At 42.3% G+C, this 24,887-nt stretch overlaps 1 protein-coding gene across 5 annotated transcripts in view; it reads left to right on the plus strand.

The window, feature by feature from the left end:
* The window catches only part of DOCK11 (dedicator of cytokinesis 11), a 203,363-nt gene that overhangs the window by 170,609 nt on the left and 7,867 nt on the right, over positions 1-24,887 (plus strand). For 2 of the 5 annotated variants that reach the window (XM_029930641.1, XM_029930643.1), the window contains 7 exons: positions 3,691-3,797; positions 12,260-12,382; positions 14,854-14,967; positions 15,751-15,897; positions 23,091-23,301; positions 23,667-23,857; positions 24,662-24,762. In XM_029930641.1, coding sequence (XP_029786501.1) covers positions 3,691-3,797; positions 12,260-12,382; positions 14,854-14,967; positions 15,751-15,897; positions 23,091-23,301; positions 23,667-23,857; positions 24,662-24,762 — 994 coding nt within the window. Of the gene's footprint in view, positions 1-3,690; positions 3,798-5,756; positions 6,022-6,058; positions 6,298-12,259; positions 12,383-14,853; positions 14,968-15,750; positions 15,898-23,090; positions 23,302-23,666; positions 23,858-24,661; positions 24,763-24,887 lie in introns of those variants that run through there. The other 3 variants (XM_029930644.1, XM_029930646.1, XM_029930645.1) reach the window with 3 other exon arrangements.

Raw genomic sequence — 24,887 nt, forward strand, 5'->3', positions numbered from 1 at the left:
TGCACTCATAGGTCTAACAGGAGAAACCTAACAGAGGACCACAGGGAGAGGAAGGGGGAAAGAGAGCTGGGGAGAGTGAGCTGTGGGATTTGTGAGGGGCACAAATCATGAAAGACTATTGAATAGTGAAAACGAACCATGGACTGAAGGAGGAGGGGGAGGGAGGGAAGGGGGTGAGGGTCATGGTGGGGGGCCCTGTGGGGAAGAAGCACTGGGTGTATTATGGAAACCAATTTGAAAATAAACTTAAAAAATAAAATAAAATAAAATCTTGGATGTACGGGGGTGCCTGGGCTGCTCAGTCGGTTAAGCATCCAGCTTCAGCTCAGGTCATGGTCTCATGTTCGTGGGTTCGAGCCCTGCATTAGGCTCTGTGCTGAGAGCTAGCTCAGAGCCTGGAGCCTGCTTGAGATTCTGTGTCTCCCTCTCTCTCTGACCCTCCCCTGCTCACACTGTCTCTCTCTGTCTCTCAAAAAAAAAAAAACATTAAAAAAATTAAAATCTTGGACATACCAATTGCAAAATATTGTTTTCTCAAACTCCTATGCCATTTCTCTTGAAGTCATTATAAAATGCTTCTTTCAATCAAGATGAAATGAAATACTATTTACCAGCTGACATATTGGAGACACATGTTCTGATGAGAGTTGTTTTTTTTTTTTTTTAAGAGTTTGTTCCATTGGACGGTTGCCTAAGCAAGCAAAGGCTTGGGCCCCTGTCCCCCAGGACTGACTACAGAATACTGGTGATGGCTTATTTCTAGATCCTTCTTTTTTTTCATGTTCTAAGCACTGAACTGAAAGGGAAAGGGGAAGGAGATGTGCAGTTTTCCCTGTCCCCCCATCTTTTATTTTATTTTTTGTATTTATTTTTGAGAGACAAAGACGGAGCACAAGGGGGGGCGGGTCAGAGAGCAAATGAGACACAGAATCCGCAGCAGGCTCCGGACTCTGAGCTGTCCGCACAGAGCCCGATGTGGGGCTCAAACCCACGAACCGTGAGATCATGACCTGAGCCAAACTCGGATGCTTAACTGACTGAGCCACCCAGGCACCCCACCGCCAGTTAGTCAGCCAAAGCTCTTGCTCTTCCTCCCAGAGAGACCTTAAGGATACCCTTCTCTTCTAAAAGAAAAAAAGGTCTCAACGTCCCTATTTCTGTTCTGAGAACCCCCAGGTATTCTAGATCTCAGTCTTTGGAGGCGAGGTGAGATGTACCCCTCCCTCTTCCTGCGAGAGGGCACGACTGTTCTAACCCAGGGAAGACGAGAGTCAGGTGTCTGTGCCTTTCCATTACCACTTGGCATCCAAGGTCAGCAACTTGGTCCTAGAGTCCCGCTCCCCCCCACCCCAACAGCCCCAGATAAAGGAATTTCCTTTCCCATAGAGTCTGTTCCTTTCATTCCTTATAGGGTAATACTGCTCCCTTTCTCAAGAATTTTTACCCAGGACCTGATAGCTTAAGTCCTGCAGGCTTTTTGTTTCCTGACTCCTTGCCAGTCACAACCCTCCCCGCCTTTTGCCCCCCCCCTTCAGGACTTTTAACCTCTTATCCCTCTTCTGACTAGCAGTCTTATTTTATTAAGGGTTGAACTGTCTCCCCACCCTCCAAACTCCTCCCAGCTTTTATTTTTTTCCTGGGACCACTTGTGCTCAAGATAGTGGTCCGTCCTTGGATAGTTTGCTTCTTGCTTTCCCTATGACAGCAGTCAGGAGTACAGAAGCTATAGCTATGAAGGGCAAGGTCAGGAATCCAGGTCACATACCAGAAAGATGGGTAGCAGACTCTTAAAGACCACCTTCTATAATACCACAGAGCGCCATGTGAGATCCCTGAAATACGTGCCTCCCTCTCTTGGGGTACATACACCGGCCACTTCTAGATTCAGCAACTTGTTTCATCTAACAGTCTTGCCCAGGGCAGCTGGGTGGCCGACCTCGGCTCAGGTCACCCTCTTGGGGTTCACAAGTTCGAGCCCCGTTTCGGGCTCTGTGCTGACCCCTCAGAGCCTGGAGCCTGCTTCAGATTCTGTGTCTCCCTCTCTCTCTCTCTGCCCCTCCCCCACTCATGCTCTGTCTCCCTCTCTCAAAAATAAACAAACATAAAACATAAAACAAACATAAAAAAAAAAACCTTTAAAAATCTTCCCAGGACTAAAGGCAATCAGAAATTTCCCCATTTTTAAAGACCCTCACAACAAAAAGCTTAACCGACTGAGCCACCCAGGTGCCCCTTATTTTCATTTCCACCTCTCCTATCTTCACGGAGATCCACGGACTGTTCTGTGTTTCTTGATTCTTGAAAAAGCACTTCAAGAATCTTTCCTCTCCAGAGGTCCGTCCGTCTCCCTCATAGAAGTGTGGCGCTGATCTGATAAGTCATGCTCTATCTGGCATTTTACCAGATGGTGTATGTATGGAGCCTTCATTTAGACGGGGCGGGGAGCAGCAAAACCCTGATACCCGACCTTTCTTTCTACCAGGATTCTGAGAAATCTCTTAAATAGGAAGACTGACTCTCTTAAACCTTCCTTCTTCTTTCCCCAGGAGGGTTGGGACAGAGAGAATGCGTAGGGCAGCCACGAGGCCCCTTCTATACCCAGACTCTTGTTTGAAAGCAAACAGTTGGTCCACGATCCCACAGCAGCCGCTCTCAGCTTGAGCTCACTTGCTGCCTCCCAGAGGGCCAGCTGTTAGACTCACCGTGCCAGCTGGCCACAATTGTCCAGCCCTGGAAAAGCTCACTTATTTATTGGTAACTTCGGTTGTTGAGAATTCATTCAACACTTCTTATATTCTGGGTCCTGTTCTATGCATTTACTTAAATTCTCGTCAAGTCGCTATTCTCTCCATTTTACAGCTGGTAAGGCTTTTTACAGTTTTAGAGAGAGAAGTGTGTCTAAAATCACACCGTCAGTGATAGAACCGAGGCACTCTAACTCTGAAAGCACGGACTCTCCCGGGGCCGGTCCCCTTTATCCAAGGATGCTTCAGTCCCACCACAGGCTTTCTCTGCCTCTCTAACTAGTCCTGGGCTAGGCTTCCCCCAGCACCCCGACCCACTTCCCTTTTCCAGTTCTTCAGGAAAACCAGGAACTAGAAAGGGTTACAAAAGCTCATTTCCTGGCTGCCTGAGAAGTGCGTGTCCTTTTTGTGTAGGTGACAAACCAGAAACATACAGGATCCAAGCGTTCTGTTACACCAGGACACTTGAGTTTTACTCTCCCAGCTGCTGAAGATGATGCATGGTCAGAGAATGAAACTGACTTGTTAGGAACTTGAGCTCACTTTTTGGGAAAAAGACTGGTAGAATGTGTAATAGATGGGAGCAGTTTGCAAAATTCTTTACTAACGGAGAATTGCACTAATGGCTTTGACCGACCTCAAAATACCTGTGTTTGTTTTTAAGGGTGAGCAGTCCACATAAGGCTGTTCCTCAGAAAACACTTCTTAAAAAATACATTTACTGGGGCGCCTGGGTGGGCTCAGTCAGCTAAGCGTCCGACTTCAGCTCAGGTCATGATCTTGCAGTGTGTGGGTTTGAGCCTCGCATCAGGCTCTGTGCTGACAGCTCGGAGCCTGGAGCCTGCTTTGGATTCTGTGTCTCCCTCTCTCTCTCTGTCCCTTCTCCACTCACGCTCTGTCTCTCAAATAAATAAATAATTTACTTCACTGCTTTCTATTTGTACAGAATTATTCCCTAGTGGATGTTCAGCCTTCAAGAAAATAACTCCCAATATAGATGAAGAAGGCGCAATGAAAGAAGATGCCGGAATGATGGATGTCCATTACAGTGAGGTATGATTCCAGGACCTTCAATGCCAGTTATATAAATTTAGCTTCTTAAAATGTATATTAAGAAATTATTACAGCTAACTTAATTTGTAAGGTAACCAAGCACTGATGAACCGTAAGCATGAAAACTGCCCAGGGCAGAGATGTCCCTATTTGGAATGTGGAGCCTGGCTTCTGGAATGGCTTCTGTTGTCTGGTTTTAGAGAGGCAATATTTATCATCTTCGAATTACCGTCCTGGTAACCGGATTAGGGTCCCCATGCTTTGGGAAAATCTCCATAAAGAAAGAAAGTTACCCGTGCAACCGCTGAGCAGAATATGCAGCAAAGTATTTTCTAAAATGGAAAATTTCTGCTGTAAACTTATGGACAGCAAACAGCTTCAGTCATCGGTCAATAAATATTTATTGACTTAGGAGCAAGGCTCTGGACTTGGTGATGTAAGAGCTATAAAAGAATTAGATACGGTGTATCCCTGACCTCCCCCCATCTACCTAAACAGCTAATACACCGACATGGAAATGGGGGAAAAAACACAAGACAAAACAAGACTGTGCACTTTGAATAACGGCCTTAGTGTGCTCATCACGTAAGGCCAAAGGTGATGCCTTTGAGCTGAGGTACAACGAAGGAGGTATGATCAGAGAGGGGTAGAGAAAGAGGACACCCCGAAGGCAGTCTAACAGAGGAGAGCAGCAGGGACAAAAGTTAGGAGGGGGGCGGGCCTGGGTGGCTCGGTTGGTTAAGCGTTCGACTCTTGATTTTGGCTCCGGTCATGATCTCATGGTTCATGAGTTTGAGCCCCGCGTCGGGTTCTGTGCTGACAGCTCAGAGCCTGGAGACTCTTTAGGATTCTGTGTCTCCCTCTCTCTCTCTCTCTCTCTGCCCATACCCAGTTTGCACTCTGTGTCTCTTTCTGTGTCAAAAACAAATGAACATTTAAAAAACATTTTTTAAGAAGTTAAGAGATAGGAACGTTAAGGCATTGGGGCCCTGGAACAGATCCTTCTGGCTCAGCTGGTAGGTTCACCTAGAGAATATTAGCGGTGGGGCTTTGTTCAGCAGACTGTTGAATCGCTCTCAAAGGTTTTCGAGCAGGATGATGGCAAGATGAAAGCAAGCAGGAAGAAACGGTCACTTGGCGTGAACGCGGCAGATGGAATTGAAAGCGTAGGCTAGAGAGAGCGCTGCCTGAAAGTCCAGACATGCATTGGTCAGGGTCAGAACCCACATGTGACAGGCTGAACACCACACAGAAAAGAGGAAGTCCCGCTGGCTTGGGGAGGAGAAGAGTCACAGATAGCTCTGAGCTTTCGGGTTTGGATATTCCAGAACAACAGCAGGTGGATGATTTTCCAGGGAAGATGATGAATTCCGTCTTTGATGTGTGTTGAACTTTGAAGTAGGAGCTTATTGAAGTGGAAATAACCATCAGGCCATTAGACGTTTGAGACCGAGTCGGAGGCAAGAGATCAGGAGGGGAAATACACATCTGCAAGTCATCTGTGTGAGAACGGAAGCAGAGCAAGGAGGGGAGATACAATACAGCCAGTGAAGACCAGCGAACCCAAGACGTGAACCTTAGAGACGTTTGCAAAGAATGGGAAGATGATAGAACAAAATCAGAAATTTAAGGGGTTATAGTCCTACAGAAAAACATTATTTTTTCATTTATTTTGAGAGAGACAGAGACGTGACTGGGGAGAGGCAGGGAGCCAGAGGGACACAGAATCCTAAGTGGGCTTCATGCTGCCAGCGCAGAGCCCCAGTGCAGGGCTCAAACTCCCAAACCGTGAGATCATGACCTGAACTGTAACCGAGAGCGGGATGCTTACCCGACTGAGCCACCCAGGCGCCCCCAGAAATACATTTCTTAAAGTTGTATTAAGAAACAAGGGAACAGGTGAAAGTGACAGAGACTGACTTTATTACATGCTATGAATATATTTTTTTTTAATTCAAGGTAACCTCAAGGTAACTGGTTCATTTGGCTAAAATGACATGCCTAGAAGTTTTATCTACTATTTCTATATGGATCTCCTGCCTCATTAGTAACATAAAGACAGTACCATCCCCGTCACTTCGAAAAAAACTGTGAAAGCTCTTTGTAGTTCATTAAGTGGCTACATCAACACCAGGCTCGATTGCTCACCTACTTCACAGTGACATTACCTCTTACCCCAGAACCTGGAAGAATAAATATTTAAAGCATGGTTGCTAAGTTAATTATAACTAATAATCAAGAAACTTGAATTTTAATTCCAGCTCTGTTCTTGACTGTGAAGCCTTGGGTAAGCGAATGCACTTTTTTTGGTCTCGGTTAGACTTCAGTGATTTTCCAGATCCCTCCAGTTTTTATGGGCTGATAGTGGAAGGATTCAGGGGAGTTCCTGAGAGAGAAATGGTTCAGCACAACTGAAGTTACATTCTTGTCTTCCAAATAACAGCTTCAACGTATACATAGTCATAGGTGGGTGCCCGGGTGGCTCTGTTGGTTAAGCGTCTGAGTTCGGCTCAGGTCATGATCTTGATGTCTGTGAGATCAAGCCCCGCATTGGGCTTTGTGCTGACAGCTCAGAGCCTGGAGCCTGCTTCTCAGATTCTCTCTCCCTCCCTCTCTCTACCTCTCCCCTGCTCACACTCTGTCTCTCAAAAATACATAAACATTTTTTTTAAAAAAAGGAAGGAAAGAAAGAAAGAGCCTGACTCTTTTTAATACTCTTAAGGTGAATGGTAACATTTCTTATTAGTCAAGAACTATAATCTATTTTCTGTGTAAACATGTTTGTTGGAAAAGGAAGAGCCCAACTCTTTAATACTCTGAAGGGGAATGGTAACATTTCTTATTAGTCAAGAACTGTAATCTGTTTTCTATGTAAACACATTTGTTGGAACTCTTTTGTGTAATACAGTAAAAGTTTATATATTTTATTTGATATATACAGATAGAATCCTGTTCAAAAAGAGCCTTTGTATATTTCAGCTTAGGCAAGAAGGCTTCCTCCTCATGCCCTAGCCAGGAGAAAAATAACCGACACTGATTTGTGAGTTTTCTTGAAACGAAAAGTACAAACGTTTGTCTGTTTAGGGCCTGTATTTAAATACATGAATAAAGCCAATAATAGTGAAATTTAATTTGTTTGTAAAATGAATTTCTGATCTTTGACTTTCATTAGTTTGTAAAGATATAATTAGCATACAGTAAAATGCACATTCCTAAGCAAACAGTTTGATGAACTTTGACAATTGTATACACACACGTAACTAATTTCCCATCAGAAACAAGAAAGAGAACATGTCCATTCTCCTAGAAAGTTCTGTTGTGCCCATTTCCAGTGAGTCCCCCCTTCCGCCACCATCTAATCTCTATTACCATAGATAAGTTTTACCTGTATTTTGGTGTCATAGAGACGGAATCACTCATTTTGTGTCTGGCTTCTTTTGCTTAACCTGATGTTTTTGAGAGACATCCACGTTGTTGAGTATATCAAAAGTTTGTTCTTTTTCATTACTAAATAATATTCCATTGTATTCATATCTGATTTTTTTTAATCCATTCTCCTGTTGATGAATTTTGGGTTGTTTCCAGTTCAGGGCTTTTAGGAATAAGGTTGCTTTAAACATCATTACCTATACCCTTTTGTGGACATATGCTTTCATTTTTCTTGGGTAAATACTTAGGAGTGAAATTGCTAGATCCCAGGGAAGTTGTATATTTAATTTTCTAAGAAATTGCCAAAGACTTTTTCAAAGTGAATGGACCATTTTATACGCCCACCAGTAATGGATGAAACTTTCAGTTGGTCCACATCCTCACCAACACTTAATATTGCTAATCTTTTTTAGTTTTATTTTTGCCATTCTATTAGGCATGAATTGTATCTCATTGTGTTTTTTTATTTATATTTTCCTAATAACGAATGATGTTGAGCACTTTTTCATGTCCTTCTTTGCCTTTCATGTATCCTCTTTAGTGAAATGTGCATTCAAGTCTTTCGCTCATGTTTAGAAACAGCATTGTTCATTTTTTTATTTTTGATTTGTAGACATTTTTATATATTCCAAATATACATTCTGTGTAGATATATGTGCTGCAAATTCATCTTTGATTTGTTTATTCATTTCTTAAGTGCATCTTTTATTGAACCAAAAATTTTGGTTTGATCAAGTCTAATTTACCGTCTTTAATAGTTTGTTCTTTTTGTGTCTGGTCTGAGAAGTTTTTGCTTACCTCCAGATTGTAAAGATATTGTTTTACACTTTTTTTTAAGATTTTATTTTTAAATAATCTCTACACCCATTGTGAGGCTTAAACTCACAACCCTGAGATCAAGAGTCACACGCTTCTCTGACAGAGCCAGGCAGGCACCCCTTAGATTTTCTTCCGTAAACCCTGTATATGAGTTTTATATTTATGTCTGTAGGGGCACCTGGGTGGCTCAGTTGGTTAAGGGTCTGACTTCAGCTCAGGTCACCATCTCTTGGTTTGTGAGTTCAAGCCCTGCGTCAGGCTCTGTGCTAACAGCTCAGAGCCTGGAGCCTGCTTCAGATTCTGTGTCTCCTTTTCTCTCTGGCCTTTCCCTGTTCTTACTCTGTCTCGCTGTCTCTCAAAAATAAATAAACTTTAAAAATTTTTTTTATTTATTTAAGTCTGTAATTTAAAATTCTTTTTTGAGCATGAAATCAGAAGTCAAGGTTCAAGATGGTTCACACCATATGGGGGAAAAATAAAGCTTTCCTTTTGACTTATTGAATCACTTTGACACCTTGGTTAAATTTCAGTTCTGTATATGTATGTGGCCTATTTCTGGACTGGTCTATAGCACTGACCGATTTGTCCATCTTGATATATGAATATTACACCACATCTTGGTTGTTCTCACTTTATAAGTCTGGAAATCAGGTAGTGTCAGCCCTATTTTGTTCAAACTCATCTTGGCTATTCTGCACCCTTTGAATCTCCATATAAAATTTAGAATCCTCTTTTCTGTTTCCTAAAAATAGCCAGCTGGAAGTTTTGTGGGGATTTTGTTAACTGTGTATATGAGGACATGGAAAATGGCAAGCTTAACAATATTGAGTCTTTCAGTGAACATTTATTTAGGACATCTTTAATTTCTCCCAGCAGTATTTTATGATTTTTCAGGGCAGAAGTCTTCTGCCAAATTTATTGTTAGAGAATTGATATTTTGCTGTCCCTGGAAATAGTATTGCTTGATTTATTTTTCAATTTGTTGTTGCTAATAGTTGATTTGTGTATGTTGATCTTATAATCTGCAACCTTGCTAAATACGCATTCATTCTAGTAGTTTGTTTATTCCGTAGGCTTTTCTGTATACACATCATGTCATCTGCACAGTTTTATGTTTGCCAATCTGTATGACTTTTCTCTCTTTTTCTTGCCTTGTGCTGGCTAGGACCTAAAGCCTAATGTTGAATTCAAGTGGTGAGAGCAGCCATTCTCTTTTTTTTTTTTTTTGATTAATTAATTTATTTATTTAGAGACCAAGAGAGTGCATGAGCAGGGAGAAGGGGCAGAGAGAGAGGGAGACAGAGAATCCCAAGCAGGCTCCGTGCTGTCAGCCCAGAGCCCAATATGAGGTTGGAACTCACAAACCATGAGATCATGACCTGATCCCCAATCAAGAGTCCAACACCTAAGTGACTGAGCCACCCCAGCGCCCTGAGATGTTCTTGACTCATTCTCAAATTTATGAGAACAGCATTCAGCCTATAGATTTCTCGTAGTTGCCTGTTATCAGATTGAAGAAGGCCTCGTCTAGTTCTTGTTTCCGGAGAGTTCTTTCTTAATATCATCAAGGGATGTTCAGTGTTTTCACGTGCTTTTTCTGCATCTGCTCCTGGAGGTGCCATGTGTCTCTATTATTCTGCTTTGTTCTGTGTATTACATTGAATTTTTTTTTCTAATTGTAAACCAGCTCTACATTCCTGGGACCCAGTACTGTGTCACCGATTTTTAATTCCCCCCAAAGTTCTTGCTTCCCACTGTTCCTGGAAGTTTTTAATTTGGCTATTAAATGTGAATGTGCATTTATTCAAGTAGCAACAGCTACTGACCATCTATGCCCTGTCACCATCCTAGTGACTAAAGAAACCCATAAAAATAAGATCTCATTCCTACTCGAAGAGTCACAGCCTATTTGGAAAGTCAGATACATAGGTGTTGGGCAAGTATGGTGAGAGATGCCTACCCAATGAATTGTCAGAGTTGGGTAAAAGGTATCTAGTGTCTTGCTTCTCTCTATTCATTAGGAGAAGGGTCCCAGAAGAGGTGATCTTAAAGAGTGGTCTTAAAGGGGTTAACCGAGGAAGGGCGAGGGGCGGTAAAGGGCAGAGAGCACAGGAGCAAAGGCACAGGTTAAGACAACACCATGTGGCTTCAGAAGAACTACTAGGAGTTCATTGTTTTGGAGCATAAAGTACAAGGCTGGGCATGATGAATGATATGGTCATAGAGACATGGGCCAGAATATTGCAAGTCTTGGGTGCCAAGTGAAAGAACTTGTCCTTTGCTCCGAGAATGAAGGGGTAGCCATCATGAGGTTTTACGAAGGGGAGAGGGATGTGGTCTGGTGTGTGTTTTAACCAGAAGCCTGTGGCACATAGATTGAAAAGTGCCAAGGCTGGAGGCAGGAAGATCAAGTAGGGAAATAATGACAAGGTCTTCAGCCTTAGCAGGGAGAGCAGGAGTAGAGCGGAAGGGCGGGATTGGGGAACTGGAGGAAGCAACACGGGCAGAAGTCGGTGGCGAGCTGATGGGGGCGGGGTGAGTGGAGAGGGAGTGTGTCCGTTCTCCAGAGCTGTGGTAACACATGCGTTGGGTCACAGTTCCAGTGTCTAGAGGTCTGAAGTCAAGGTGTCCATAGGACCATGTTCCCACTGAGACTGGGTAGAATCTTTCCTCGCCTCTTCTGGCTTCCGAGGGTGGCTGCTGGTCTCTGGTCCCTTGATGTTGTAGCTGCATTACTCCGGCTCTGCCTCCGGAGTCATGCGGTGGTCTCCCCGTGCATCTCTGTCTGCTTGTACGGACACAACTCCTCTCGGGTTACGGGCCCCGCTCCTCCAGTCTGACCTCACCTCAACTATCTCTCCCTGCAGGGACCCTATTTCCATAAATAAGGTCACATTCTGAGGTACTGGGGGGCAGGACTTCCACATCTCTTTTTAGGGACACAAGTCCCCCCCTCCCATGACAGGGCCAAGTCAAAACTACTCTTAGGTTTTCTAGCTAAGGGTTTATAGGGTGTCACCCCTGCCTAGAGAGAAAGGACAGGTGAAAGAACTAGGTTAGGAAGAAGCGAAGGTCAGAACTATCTAAAGGGCATATGAGGACAACCGTTGCGGAATTCAGTTCTGTAAACCTCCAGAACGTCTCTTTAAGATAGAAACAAGGCGGGGCACAAGCTGGGGCACCTGGGTGGCTTAGTCGGCGGAGCCACTGACTTCGGCTCAGGTCATGATCTCAAGGTTCATGGGTTCAAGCCCCACTTTGGGCTCTGTTCTGACCACGTAAGCCTGCCTCAGGTCCTCTGTCTCCCTCTCTCTCTGTCCCTCCCCCACTCACTCTCTCTCTTTCTCTCTCTCAAAAATAAATAAACGTTAAAAAAAAGATAGAAACAAGCTGTTGAGACTTACCAATAGAGTCAGCAGTGGGCCTCATCTTTTCATTGTTGAGATGAGGGTTCATCAAGTAATTTATAGCAGCTGTTATCATTCCGGCAAGGTCGGAGATCTCTGCCTTGAGCTATTATCATGTCCTTCTCACAAATTTTAGGGCCAGCAGTCAGGAAGGAAGTGTTGTTTACCAGAGCTGTGCCGTTTTAATAAACATGTGTCTCACCAACACAACAACTTGAAAGTTATCCAGTCTTCTTAAGACTCTATTACATTATGTGTAAATATAACTTCAATATAAAAAGGAAACAATGGACATTTATAGGCTTAGGGGAACTTACCCCATCAGACATGCAGTTTGAAACAAGCAATATACTTGGTACAATCTTTATAACATATAAAGATACTCCTTCTTGGGGGTGCCTGGGTGGCTCAGTTGGCTAAGTGTCCAACCCTTGATCTAGGTCAGCTCCTGATCTCAGGATCGTGAGTTCAATTCCCATGTTGGGCTCCACTCTGGGCATGGAGCCTACTTTTAAAAAATGAAAAAAGATACTCCTTCCTAATGGGTTCCATTTGTAAGTACAGTTAATATCTTCATTAGGTGAGTAAACCATATCCTTTGCTATTGTCCATGTTTATTTCACGTTGTTACGAGTAGTTTCAATTTCACGCATTTCAAGTATTTGATTTAGAAAAAACAGTCACACAAGCATCCTCCTTCTGTACACATCCTGTTTGTTCTCTGTGAACTTGAAATGGTGCAGAATTTCTTTGCCCAGAACTCTAAAAGCATCTCTAATTCCTGCTTGCATTTTGCCCTTAATACAGGAAGTCTTGCTGGAGTTGCTAGAGCAATGCGTGGACGGCTTATGGAAAGCAGAACGCTATGAAGTCATTTCTGAGATTTCCAAGTTGATCATTCCAATTTATGAGAAACGTCGTGAGTTTGAGGTAGGTCATTGAAACATTCGCCTCACTGGGGGCACCTGGCCGACTTAGTCGGCTGAGTCTCTGACTTCGACTCAAGTCTTAATCTTGAGGTTTGTGAGTTTGGGCCCCACATCAGGCTCTGTGCTGACAGCATGGAGACCACTTCAGACTGTCTCCTTCTCCCTCCCTCCCTCCCTCCCCCTCCCCCTCTCACCCCCCCTTTCTCAAAAATAAATAAACATTAACCAGGAGATTATAGATGCTGGCGAGGGTGTGGAGAAACGTGCACCCTCTTATACCCTCTTGGTGGGAATGTAAACTGGTGCAGCCACTCTGGAAAACAGTATGGAGGTGCCTCAAAAAATTAACAATAGAACTCCCCTATGACCCAGCAATAGCACTGCTAGGGATTTACCCAAGGGATACAGAAGTGCTGATGCATAGGGGCACATGTACCCCAGTGTTCAGAGCAGCATTTTCAACAATAGCCAAATCACGGAAAGAGCCTAAATGTCCATCAACTGATGAATGGATCAAGAAGATGTGGTTTATCTACACAGCGGAATACTACATGGCATGGAGAAAGAATGAAATCTGGCCATTCGTGGCAATGTGGATGGACCTCGAGGGTGTCATGCTAAGCAAAATAAGTCAGGCAGAGAAGGACAGATACCATATGTTGTCACTCATAAGTGGAACAGGAGAAACTTAACAGGGGACCATGGGGGAGGGGAAGGGGGGGAAACATAGCTGGGGAGAGGGAGGGAGGCAAACCATGAGAGACTCTTAATTGCTGAGAACAAACTGAGGGCTGATGGGGGAGGGGGAGAAGGGAAGGGGGTGATGGGCATGGAGGAGAGCACTTGTGGGGATGAGCACAGGTTATATGGAAACCAACTCAACAATAAACTATTAAAAAAAAAGAAAATATTGAAAAAAATGGAGGCATCCTAAAAATAGCTTGTTTCTGCCCTGACCTCAGTGACCACGCCCCCACGCCCCCCCCCCCCCCCCCCCCCCCCCCCCCCCCCCCCCGCAAACCACTGATCTGCTTTCCATCCTTACAGGTTTCCCTATTCTGGATGTGTCATTAAAAAAAAAAAAAAAGGATTAATAGAGATGTGACCTTTGTGTCTGGCTTCTTTCACTTAGCATAATATTTAGAGGTTCATCCAAGGTGTAGCATGTATCAGAACTTCGTTTCTTTTTATGGCTGAATGATTTTCCATCACGGGGTTGGGGGGGGAACGGGACACACCACAATTTGTTTATCCACGTATCCATTGGGATGGTTTTCACCTTTTGGCTGTTACGGAGAGTTGCTATTGTCTATTGTGAACATTCAGAGAGTTGCTGTTGTAAACATTCGTGTAGAAGTTTCTGTATGGCAACTATGTTTTCATTTCTCTTGGGAGTGGAATTGCTGAGTCGGGATAATTCTGTGTTTAACTTTTTGAGTAACCACCGCCAGTTTTCCCTTTTCCCTTCCCGCCAGCAATGTATATGTTCCACATTCTGACCAACACCTCCTGCTTTGGATTTTTCATTAAAGGCATCTTTGTGGATGTGAAGTGTTATCCCATTATGGTATTTGATTTGTATTTCCTTATGACCAGTGATTTTGAACATCTTTTTATGTGCTTGTTAGCCATTTGTATATCTTCTTGGAGTCATGTCTGTTCAAAACCATTGCCCATTTTTAACTTGGGTTGTATTTTTGTTGTTGAATTGTGAGAGCTCTTTATATTTTCTGCTACTAAACCTCTATCAGTCAGATCTGTGACTGGCAAATATTTTCTCCCATTCTGTAGGTTTTTTCACATTCTTAATACTGTCCTTGGCACATGTGCTCCCTTTTTCTGGGTGTACATATGAATCTGTTCTTTGAAAAGTTCTGTAAATTTGTATAAAGCAGTCCTTACTGCGGCATAGGCTCTTATTTTTGTATCTGCATATTTTGTTTATTTGTTTCTCTTGGTGGTCCGCCATATTTCTGGGGCTTCTATCTATGCCTCAGAATGGAAGGATCTCGATCTCCCTAGCATCCCAAATCAAGCCTTTCCTGATAACTCCACCCTACTTCTTCATTCAGAACTGGGAGGAAATTGCCCTCAGCTTCTGCTCTTTTCTGAGCTTGACCTTATCTGCATTTGTGTTTATCTCCAGAAGTTTTTGCACAAATTTTTAATTCTCGTCTCTGCCTTAAAGGCTCACACAAAGCATTTGGTTTCTCTTTCAGTTAGATAAATTCAGACATAAAATAGTAGTCAACACGTCTATGTGGATATTGACCATTTTAAGTTCTACCCTCAGACTTGACGTTATTGAGGAATTTCTTCTAATTGTGACAGAGGGACCATGGAGTGTGGCTGACCCCAAAAAACATTTTGAAAAGGAAATAGCATTGCTCCCCTCCCCAACCTGCGCATTTATCTTAGCCATTTAGTAATTAACCAAAAGACAACTCTGATTTGTATATTCTCATTTTTCAGAAACTTACTCAAGTCTATAGGACTCTTCATGGAGCTTACACAAAAATTCTAGAGGTCATGCACACCAAAAAAAGACTTTTAGGGACTTACTTCAGAGTCGCTTTTTATGGCCAAGTAAGTATACTCTCGTTCATAAAGTTGTTTTTCTTTTTAAACATTTACCTTTGAATTATTAGATTACGATAAGCAGCAGGCATTGGCTCCTCCCCTTCTGTCTACAGAGAGTGCCAGGCACAGCAGCCGGGAGCCTGTGGAAGTAGAAAGTTCACTCTGGTTTCCATGTCTACATCCACTAGGTCAGAGTACAACAGAGAAGATTTGAATTTTCCCCTCGGTTTCGTTTTCTGTTACACTCCTTTTTTTTTATGTCTTTATTTTATTTTGAGAGAGAGTGTGCATGTGTGCGTGCATGCACACGCATGAGCAGGGGAGGGGCAGAGAGAGGGGGAGACACAGAATCTGAAGCAGGCTCCAGGCTCTGAGCTGTCAGCACAGAGCCCGACTCGGGGCTCAAACCCACGCACCATGAGATCATGACCTGAGCCGAAGTCGGACGCTTAACTGACTAAGCCACCCAGGCGCCCCTCTGTTACACTTCTTAAGGTGTATATTTAATATCTAGTACTGAGAGCTTTCAAATACAAAACAGGTAAGTGCAACAGGGAATGAGAAAAAAACTAGCATGGAGATCTTCAGGCCATGGACATGTCCATATGACTGCGAATTGGAAAATTCTTACTTCTTTGAAGTTGAAAGGGTCAGTGCGTGCCACATGGCTCTCAGTACATCTTAAAATGTATTTCACGTATATTATCACCAGTTATTTTGTACATTGTCTTTAAATGCTGTGGTGGCTTGGGCTATTTATAAGTGATTGTATGTTTCACTTTACTGTAGTCTTTCTTCGAAGAAGAAGATGGGAAGGAGTACATCTATAAAGAACCCAAGCTCACCGGCCTCTCGGAGATTTCCCTGAGACTTGTTAAACTTTATGGTGAAAAATTTGGTACAGAGACCGTTAAAATAATTCAGGATTCAGACAAGGTAACATAGACCCTGAATTTCAAAATCATTGTTTATTCGTGTACACTGCTCCTGACTCTTTCCTTTATTAGCTGGTGGAGGAGAAGTTTGGAAATAGAGCCTGTCCAGATATTGAAGGAAAAGACAGGAGGGCCACCTGGGTGGCTCAGTCGGTTAAGCGCCCCACTTCTGCTCAGGTCACGATCTCACAGTTTGTGAGTTCGAGCCCCCTCATCGGGCTCTGTGCTGACAGCTGGGAGCCTGGAGTCTGCTTTGGATTCTGTGTCTCCTCTCTCTGCCCCTCCCCTGCTCATGTTCTGTCTCTCTCTCTCCCGCTGCCACTCGCTCACTGCTCCTTCCTTCTCTCTCTCAACAGAAAAAAAAAGAAAGAAAGAAAATAAAAGGATGTCTTCACTTTGTAGACTCACCTGTCTCTCTTGGAGACAGTTTTATGTTGACCCCATGCCTTAGCCATGCAACAGTTGATTTGCTAGTCGGTTTGGAATTCATTAATATTTGGCAAAGCTTCTCTCCTCCTTATCATTTTTGCTATTTTGTGGTGTTTTATTAAGTGAAGACAACAGGAGATTTTATCTCCTTGTAGCCAGATGGGCTTCGGCTTGCTGCCACTTAACTGCTGCTATCAGTGGAAAGTTAGTGGCAAGCCAGGCTTGCCTGTCCAGATATTGAAGGAAGACAGTTCTGCCCCTGCTGAACCGGCCCTCGAGCACTATCGGCAAGCTGCGCTCCTGTCGTTATTTGTATGCACAGGATTTGAGCCCTTCTCCGTAGCCAAGAGACGTAATAAGCAGTCGCTTCCAGGTCCTTGTTTTCTTTCTTAATATGTGAACGTAAGAATTACAAACCTGCTTTGACCTGCCAAAGAGCAAAATCTGCTCGAAGGGCACAGACCATTTGAAGAGCGGTTTGGCGATGTTTTCTAGTATTTTAAACCGGTGTTTCTTGGAGCCAGAAATGTCACGTTTAAGGTTTTGTCTTGTAGGGTGTACGCTGCTATAAAGATGTATGATGAAAGCTGGTCATCGCTGCAAACTCTGTATGGCAGAAACCTGGAAGCCATCTAAGTGTCCAGATGGCTCAAGAAATGAATGGTATTATCCATATAATGGACGTGGTACCCTATGCATCAAACAATTGAGATAGGGGCGCCTGCCTGGCTCAGTCGGTTAAGCATCCAACTTCAGCTCAGATCATGATCTCACAGCTCATGAGTTCGAGCCCTGAGTTGGGCTCTGTGCTGACAGCTCTGAACCGGGAGCCTGCTTCGGATTTTGTTGTATTTGTCTCTCTCTACCCCTCCGCTGCTCATGCTGTGTTTCTCTCTCTCTCAAAAATAAACATTAAAAACCTTTTTAAAAAAAAATTGAGATAGATTAATAAGTGTTGATTTGAACCTATCAAGATACATTATTGAGGGTAAAAGTAGGTGAAGTGTAGGATATCGTGGAAAGGATGATCACATTTGTGCAAAAATTGAAATTCACAATAACTTGTATATGCTTAGGAAATTTCCAGAATGATACATATAAAATTGTTAACCATGCTCACCTCTGAGGAGATGGACTAAGAATCTTACATAGAAAGAAATGTTTTACTTTTTTCTATACCCTTGTGTACTGTTTGAATGTGTTTTCTTTTTAAAATCCTTTTAACATTTATTCATTTTTGAGAGAGAGGGAGAGAGAGAACAAGCAGGGGAGGGGCAGAGTGAGAAAGGGACACAGAATCCAAAGCAGGCTCCAGGCTCTGAGCTGTCAGCACAGAGCCCATGCAGGGCTCGAACCCACGAACCATGAGATTGTGACCTGAGCTGAAGTCGGATGCTCAACTGACTGAGCCACCCAGGTGCCCTGAATGTTTTATCATATGTATATTTTACTTCTATAAGGTTCAAATCAGGCTTGACCTCTTTTTTATTTATTTTCTTTCTGTGTTTTGTCTTAGCCCAGATGATGACCTCACTTATCTCCTGAGGTATCTCTTAGGAGAAATCTAGCTTTTTTTTTTCTGAGTATAGTTGACACAAGATGGTACCCTAGTTTCAGGCGTCCAACATTGTGATTCAACTTCTCTGTATGTTAACGCTGTGCTCACCGCCAGAGTAGCTACCGTCTGTCACCGTACAAGGCTCTTACAGTGCCACTGACTGTATCCCTCGTGCTGTCCCTTTTATTCCCCGGTTATTCATTCTGTAGCTGGAAGCCTGTATCTCCCGTTCCCCTTCACCCATTCTGCCCCTCTGCCCCCCACCACTCTCCCCTCTGGCAACCACCAGTGTGTTCTCTGTAGAGAAATCTAGCCATGATATATTGGGAGAGAAAAGGAGATCAAGGTTTCCAGAGACAGGTTTTTGGATCTTTACATAAGAACAGATAGAATGGGTTTGGAGAAGTTACAAGATGCCATCCTCCTGTATATGTGGGGGAAAAAAAAGATAGGAAAAATAAAAGATACAGAGACTGTTTCCTGAGAGTTGTCTTTTTTATCTGGTTCAATGTTTGGTTTCTACACTAAACGCAGAACCAGGCCTATCATAAATTGCAGTGACATTGGCAAAGTCCTCAACACCCAAGTCACAAGCCAGCTGAGGTGGGAGAACACTGATAGAGGGGCCTGGGCATAGTTAAAGGGGAGGCTGATGGAGGGGAGGGCATCTGGGGCCTGCAGGTGGGAAGTCCAGCACGGACAGTTGTGAGGTTTGCCTCCGGCAGCCTCTGAACACGGAATGTACACTTTTCATGAAATGAACTACCGTAATGTTATGTCTCTGGGAGAGAACCACTCTTTCCTGCAGTCCCCTTCGGAGGACGGGAGGACCTAAGATAGGATTAATGTAGTCTAGAGCCCCCCTTCTTACAATGTCAGTCATTTCTCGTGGATGTACAAATTGGTAAACTTTTCCGTAGGGTCATTGTGTAATAGATTTCAGAATCCTTAAAACCAGGTCAGCCGTTTAACGAAGCAACGTCTAGGAATTGACCCTGAGGACTAAGGCAGAAAAAAAACACACATAGTTTGAAATACAAGGATGTTCAGGGGCGCCTGGGTGGCTCAGTCAGTTTGGCGTCCAACTTCGTCTTGGTAGGCTGTGCGTTTCTAGGAATTTGTTCATTTCATCTAGGTTATTTCATCTGTTGGCATATAGTTGCTCATCATACTCTTTATCTTTTTTAGTTCTGTGGATTTGGTTGTAATGTCCTCATTTTCAGTTCAGGTTGTAGCAATTTTGAGTGTTCTTTTTTTTTTCCTTAGTCCATCTAGTTAAAGATTTGTCAACTTCATTGATCTTTTCTTTTCAAAGAACTAACCTTTGGTTTCATTGCTTTTCTCTATTTTCCCATTTTCTATTTCATTAATCTCTGCTTAACCTTTATTTCCTTCCTTCTGCTAGCTTCAGATTTAGTTCCTCTCTTTCTAGTTCCTTAAATTATAAAATTACATGTTGATTTAAGATCTTTCCTGTTTTGTAATGTTGTGTTTAAAACTCTAAATCTCCTCCTTAGCACTGCTTTTGCTGTGTCCTGTAAGCTTTGGTATGTTTTGGTTTCATTTTCATTACTCTTAGTATTTTCTAACTTCCCTTGTTTTTCTTTGAACCATTAATTTTTTTATAGTGTTTAATCTCCACAAATTTGTGAATTTTCCTATTTCTGTTATTGATTTCTAACTTCATCCCTTCATGGTCAGAGAAGATACTTTGTATGATATGTGTACTTTTTAGTCTATTGAGACTTGATTAGTGGCCTAACATACAGCCTATCCTGGAAAATGTCCCATGTGCACTTGAAAAGAATGCATGTTATTGTTGAGTAGAGTGTTCTGGATATGTCTTTGAGATGTAGTTGGTTAATTGTGGCGTTCAAGTCCTCCACTTCCTTACTTACCTTCTGGCTGCTTGCTGTATCTAGTATGGAGAGTGGGGTATTAAAGTCTCTGACTATTATTGTAAAACTGTCCTTTGAGCTCTGTCAATTTTTGCTTTATATATTTTCATGGTCTGTTGTTAGATGTGTAGATATTTGTAACTGTTTTATCTTCTTGCTGTATTGAACCTGTTATCACTATACAGTGTCCTTTTTTGTCTCTTGTGACCTTTCAAAATTTAAAGTCTACTTTGTTCAGTATTAGTATATTCACCCCTGCTCTCTTTTGGTCACTGTATGCATGTGATATCTTTTTCTGTTTTTTTACTTTCAGCCCATGCGTGTCTTTGGACCTAAACTAAATCTCCTGTAGACCACACATAGTTGGATCATAATTTCTTACCCATTCTGATTACATTTTAATCCATTTACATTGCAAGTAATTACTAATAAGGAGAGAGTTCTTTCCTTCTGCTATTTGTTTTCTTATGTTCCTTATAGCTTTTTTGTCTTTTATTTTTTGCATTACTGTTTTCTTTTGGTTTAATTGACTTTTATAGTGGAATGGTTACATTTGCCTACCATTTCCTTTTTACTATATCCTTAAGGTATATGTTTGGTGGTTTTCACAGGGATTATATTTTACATCCTGAAGTTATACCACTCTAATTCAAATTCATACCTGTTTAATTTCAATAACATACCAAAAAGTCTGCTTCTTTAACAGCTCCATCCCTTCCTCTTTCAGTTGTCAATGTTGTAGAATTATGTCTTTATACGTTGTGTGTCCAAAAGACATAAGCTAATAATTTTGTAATACATTAGTCTCTTAAATGATGTAGAAAATGAAATTTTTGAGTTACAAGCCAAGATTACAGTAATAACTAGCTTTTAGACTAATAATTTGTAATGTATTTGTCTCTTAAATGATGTAGAAAGCAAAAAATGGAGTTACATACCATCGTTAAAATACTATTAGCTATTACAATTGTCCATGGATTTATCTTTACTGAGATCTTTATTTCTTCACACTGCTTCAGGTTACTGTTGCTATCTTTTCATCTCAAGCTCCAAGACTTCCTGTGGCATCTTATGTAGGAAAGTTCTGGTGGTAACAAACTCCCTCAGCTTTTCTTTATCTAGAAGTGTCTTCATTTCTTCCTCACTTTCAAGGACAGTTTTGTCCGATACGGAACTCTCGGTTGACAGACTTGTCTTTAGCACTTTCAATATATCTACCCACTGCTTTCTGGCCTCCAAAGTTTCTGATAAGAACTCTGATCAGTATTGAGACTTCCTTATTATATATGATAAGTCGCTTCTCTCTTGATTCTTTAAAATTCTTTGACAGTTTGATTTTATTGTGTCTCAATGTGAGTCTCTTTGACTCACCCTACTCAGAATCTTCCTGGATGGTTATAGTTGTGCCTTTTATCAAAATTTGGAAGTTTTCACCCATTAGTTCTTCAAATATTACTTCTGCCTCTTTCCATCTCTTTTCCTTTCCAGGACTCCTACAGTGTATATGTTGGTCAACTGGGTGACGTTCCCCACGATTGTTGTATCTTCAAGTTCTAGGACTATTACTTCTGTCTGCTCAAATCCGCCTTTGAAGCCTTCTAGGATTTTCATTTTACTTACTGTATTATTCAGCCCCCAAAATTTGTTTGGTTTCTTTTTAGGTTTTCTAACTCTTTATTAATATTGACATTTGTTAGTATATCATTTTCTTGACTTTCTCCACAACTCCCTTTAGTTCTTTGATCATCAAGACAGTTATTTTAAAGTCTTTTTCTAGTAGGTCTGCTCTCGGGTCTTGGGGGACAAGTATCCATTGGTTTATTTTTCTCCTTCAAATGTGCCATAGTTTCCTATTTCTTTGGATACCTTGTGATTTTTTTATTGTTGAAAACTGAACATTTGGAAACTGACACTATGATCATTCTAGAAATCAAATACTCCCCCTTTTCCAGAATTTGCTGGGTTTTGTTTTAAATGTCATAAGCTGTCTCTGTGCCATGGATCAGAAGTGTAAATTTAGGATCTTCTCGGGTCTTTTCTGAGCCTGCACCTTCCCCTGGGCATGTGTAGTGCGTTTCTCACTTCCCTCCTCTATGCAGTTGATTTTGAGTGTCCTAGTCTTCAATGTCTGGCTCCCAAGGAGGGAAAAAAGAAAAATAAAGAGGAGAGATCTTTTAAAACCCCTGGGAGTTGGGGGCACCTGGAGGCTCAGTGGTTAAGCCTGTGACTCTTGATCTCAGCTCAAGTCATGACCTCATGGTTTGTGAGTTCAAGCCCTGCATCAGGCTCTGTGCTGATGGTGCAGAGCCTGCTTGGGATTCTGTCTCTCCTTCTCTGTCTGCCCCTCTCCTACTTGCACATGTGTGCTTGCCCGCCCCCTCACCCTCCCTCCCTCCCTCCCTCCCTCTCTCTCTCTCTTTCTCTCTCTCAAAATAAGTCAATAAACTTAAAAAAATAAATCCCCTGGAAGTCACTTCAGCCAGTGGTGGGCGGTTACAAAAACAGCTATATCCTCTTTTTAGCTCCATGATCAGAAACGGCCGTTGGAGCACAGATCCCCAGTATTTGGAAGACAGGGTCCTTCTTGCCCATCCTGGCTCCTGCGAGCTGTTCCAGGAACATGTGCACAGCTGCCTGCCATGGGGCTGAGGGGTAGGATATGGGCGCCGCCGGTGTGCCAGGAGCTGAAATCAGCGAAAATCCAACCTAGCTGCGATTCTCCGTCCACGCCTTCCCCTGCAAGTTACATGCTTTCAGTAGACTCCAGAGTTCCAAAATCGTTAGCTCAGACAGATCCCGCTAGTGTAAATGTTGTCTAGGTAGGAAGATAGATTTCTGGTGCTCTCCCACCTTCTCAGAACCCTCTCCATAATCTTATTTTTATTGAGGGAGAATTCAAAGGCACAGTTAACCATTTCAATGTATTTTTAAAGAATCAGAGTACGAAAGAGTGTTTGGTATGGCCTCGGCTTTGTAAATACATACGCACAGAGAAAAGAATGAAAGGAAATACATGAAAATGTGAATAATGGTCCTTGCTGAGTGGAAGGATGACAGTTTTCATTACCTTCCTACATTCCTATAATTTCCATATAAATTCCTGTAACTTCTTTATAAGCAGAAGGAAATGATCCTTTAAAAAAGGACAAAGCTCTCCTCCAGGTGCGTGTTCAGTTGGGAGCACAATCATAATGACAGTGGTCCTCAGTTAGTCTTAGAGAAGTTTTATTAGCTTACCGGTACCTGCTCTTCCCTTCCATTGAATAATAATAATTTTTTTAAAAAACCCTAAAATTTCTTACATTATAGGTAAATACCAAAGAGCTCGATCCAAAATATGCTCATATCCAAGTCACGTATGTGAAGCCCTATTTTGATGACAAAGAACTCACAGAAAGAAAGACCGAGTTCGAAAGAAACCACAATATCAACAGATTCGTTTTTGAAGCTCCCTATACATTATCAGGCAAAAAGCAAGGCTGCATCGAAGAACAGTGTAAACGCCGTACGATCTTGACTAGTAAGTAGAACTCAGCGAGATAACGTTTGTTTGATTTGGTTCCTTTGGATACACACAAGGAGCAGGTGGCCAGCAGGAAAATGTAAACCGAAATTTTCATCCTTCATTTTTCCGCTGTTCTATCACTAGCTTGCACAAACATGGCAATGTTCTATACCAGCATGTCCCCGTGTGTAATTCATGATTGCTCTAGGGTATCTCATAAAAAGAATTTCCCCCTCAATCCGATACCCTACAGTGCTTTCCAGAGAAAGCATGGCACTGGTGGGGGGCAATTAAACATAATAGATTTTTTTCCCTTTGATTTGGCTGTCTGAACAGATGATTTGTTTAACAATAACCAGTCAATCTGAACATTTTAACAGCTTCAGACTCCTTTCCGTATGTGAAGAAGAGGATTCCTATAAACTATGAGCAGCAGATTCATTTAAAGCCAATCGATGTGGCGACTGACGAAATCAGAGATAAAACGGCGGAGCTGAAACAACTTTGCTCCTCTGCCGACGTGGACATGATTCAGCTGCAGCTGAAATTGCAGGGCTGTGTCTCAGTGCAGGTACGCAGGTGGCTGAGTGCTTCTTCAACGTTTCTTGAGAGCCGTGCTTTCTTAAAGGCACAGAGCAAGCATTAGCCGTAATCTGTGTCCTGCTCCTCCTCAGCACAAACACCAGTGCGTTGTTTTTGGTTATCCAAAAAGAATGTTCAGTGGCCATAAAATGTACGTCATGGCAGAAGACTTTAACATAAAGCCCTCTGACTGTAGCCAGGCTCTGTATTTACATAGCAAAAGTCATTAAGGAATATCATCTTTGCAGGTAATTTGCTTTAGTCATTTTTTCCCCCAAATAAGCTTATAGTAAGAATAGTAAATACCGTTCTTAGGTACAGATTTTTAATGTATTGAGGGAGCTTTTTAATTTTAAAATATATTTATTTTGAGACAGAGAGCACATGAGTAGGGGAGGGGCAGAGAGAGAGAAAGAGAGAATTCCAAGCAGGGTCCCTGTCAGCATAAAGCCCCACATGGGGCTTAATTCCACAAACCGTGAGGTCATAACCTGAGCCAAAGTCAAGAGTCTGATGTTCCACTGACTGAGACACCCAGGCACCCCTTGAGGGTTGTTTTTTTTTTTTTTTTAAAGAGAAATGCACAGGCACCTGGCTGGCTCAGTTGGTGGAGTGTGCGACTCTTGACCTTGACTCTTGATCTTGGGGTTGTGAGTTCAAGCCCCATGTTGGGTGTAGAGATTCCTTAAAAAGAAAATAAAATCTTAAAAAAATAAATTAATAAAAGAAATGTAGAAATTTCTTCTTGATTACATTCTAACAACTGTCTTGTTTTTCTGCCTTTGTCATTTAGGTAAATGCTGGTCCGTTAGCATACGCCAGGGCGTTCTTAAATGATAGTCAAGCTAGCAAGTACCCACCAAAGAAAGTAAATGAGTTGAAAGACATGTTTAGGTAAGTGCTTTGTCCATTTCCCTTGAGACCTCTATCCTTTTACTCCATTTTCTTCTTCACAGAAACCAAAATGTTCACCAAATGATATCCTTCCAAAAAAGACACATTCTCTGTTCTCTTTTACA

This window comes from Suricata suricatta, chromosome X (genome assembly GCF_006229205.1).
Source record: "Suricata suricatta isolate VVHF042 chromosome X, meerkat_22Aug2017_6uvM2_HiC, whole genome shotgun sequence".
Classification (NCBI taxonomy): domain Eukaryota; kingdom Metazoa; phylum Chordata; class Mammalia; order Carnivora; family Herpestidae; genus Suricata; species Suricata suricatta.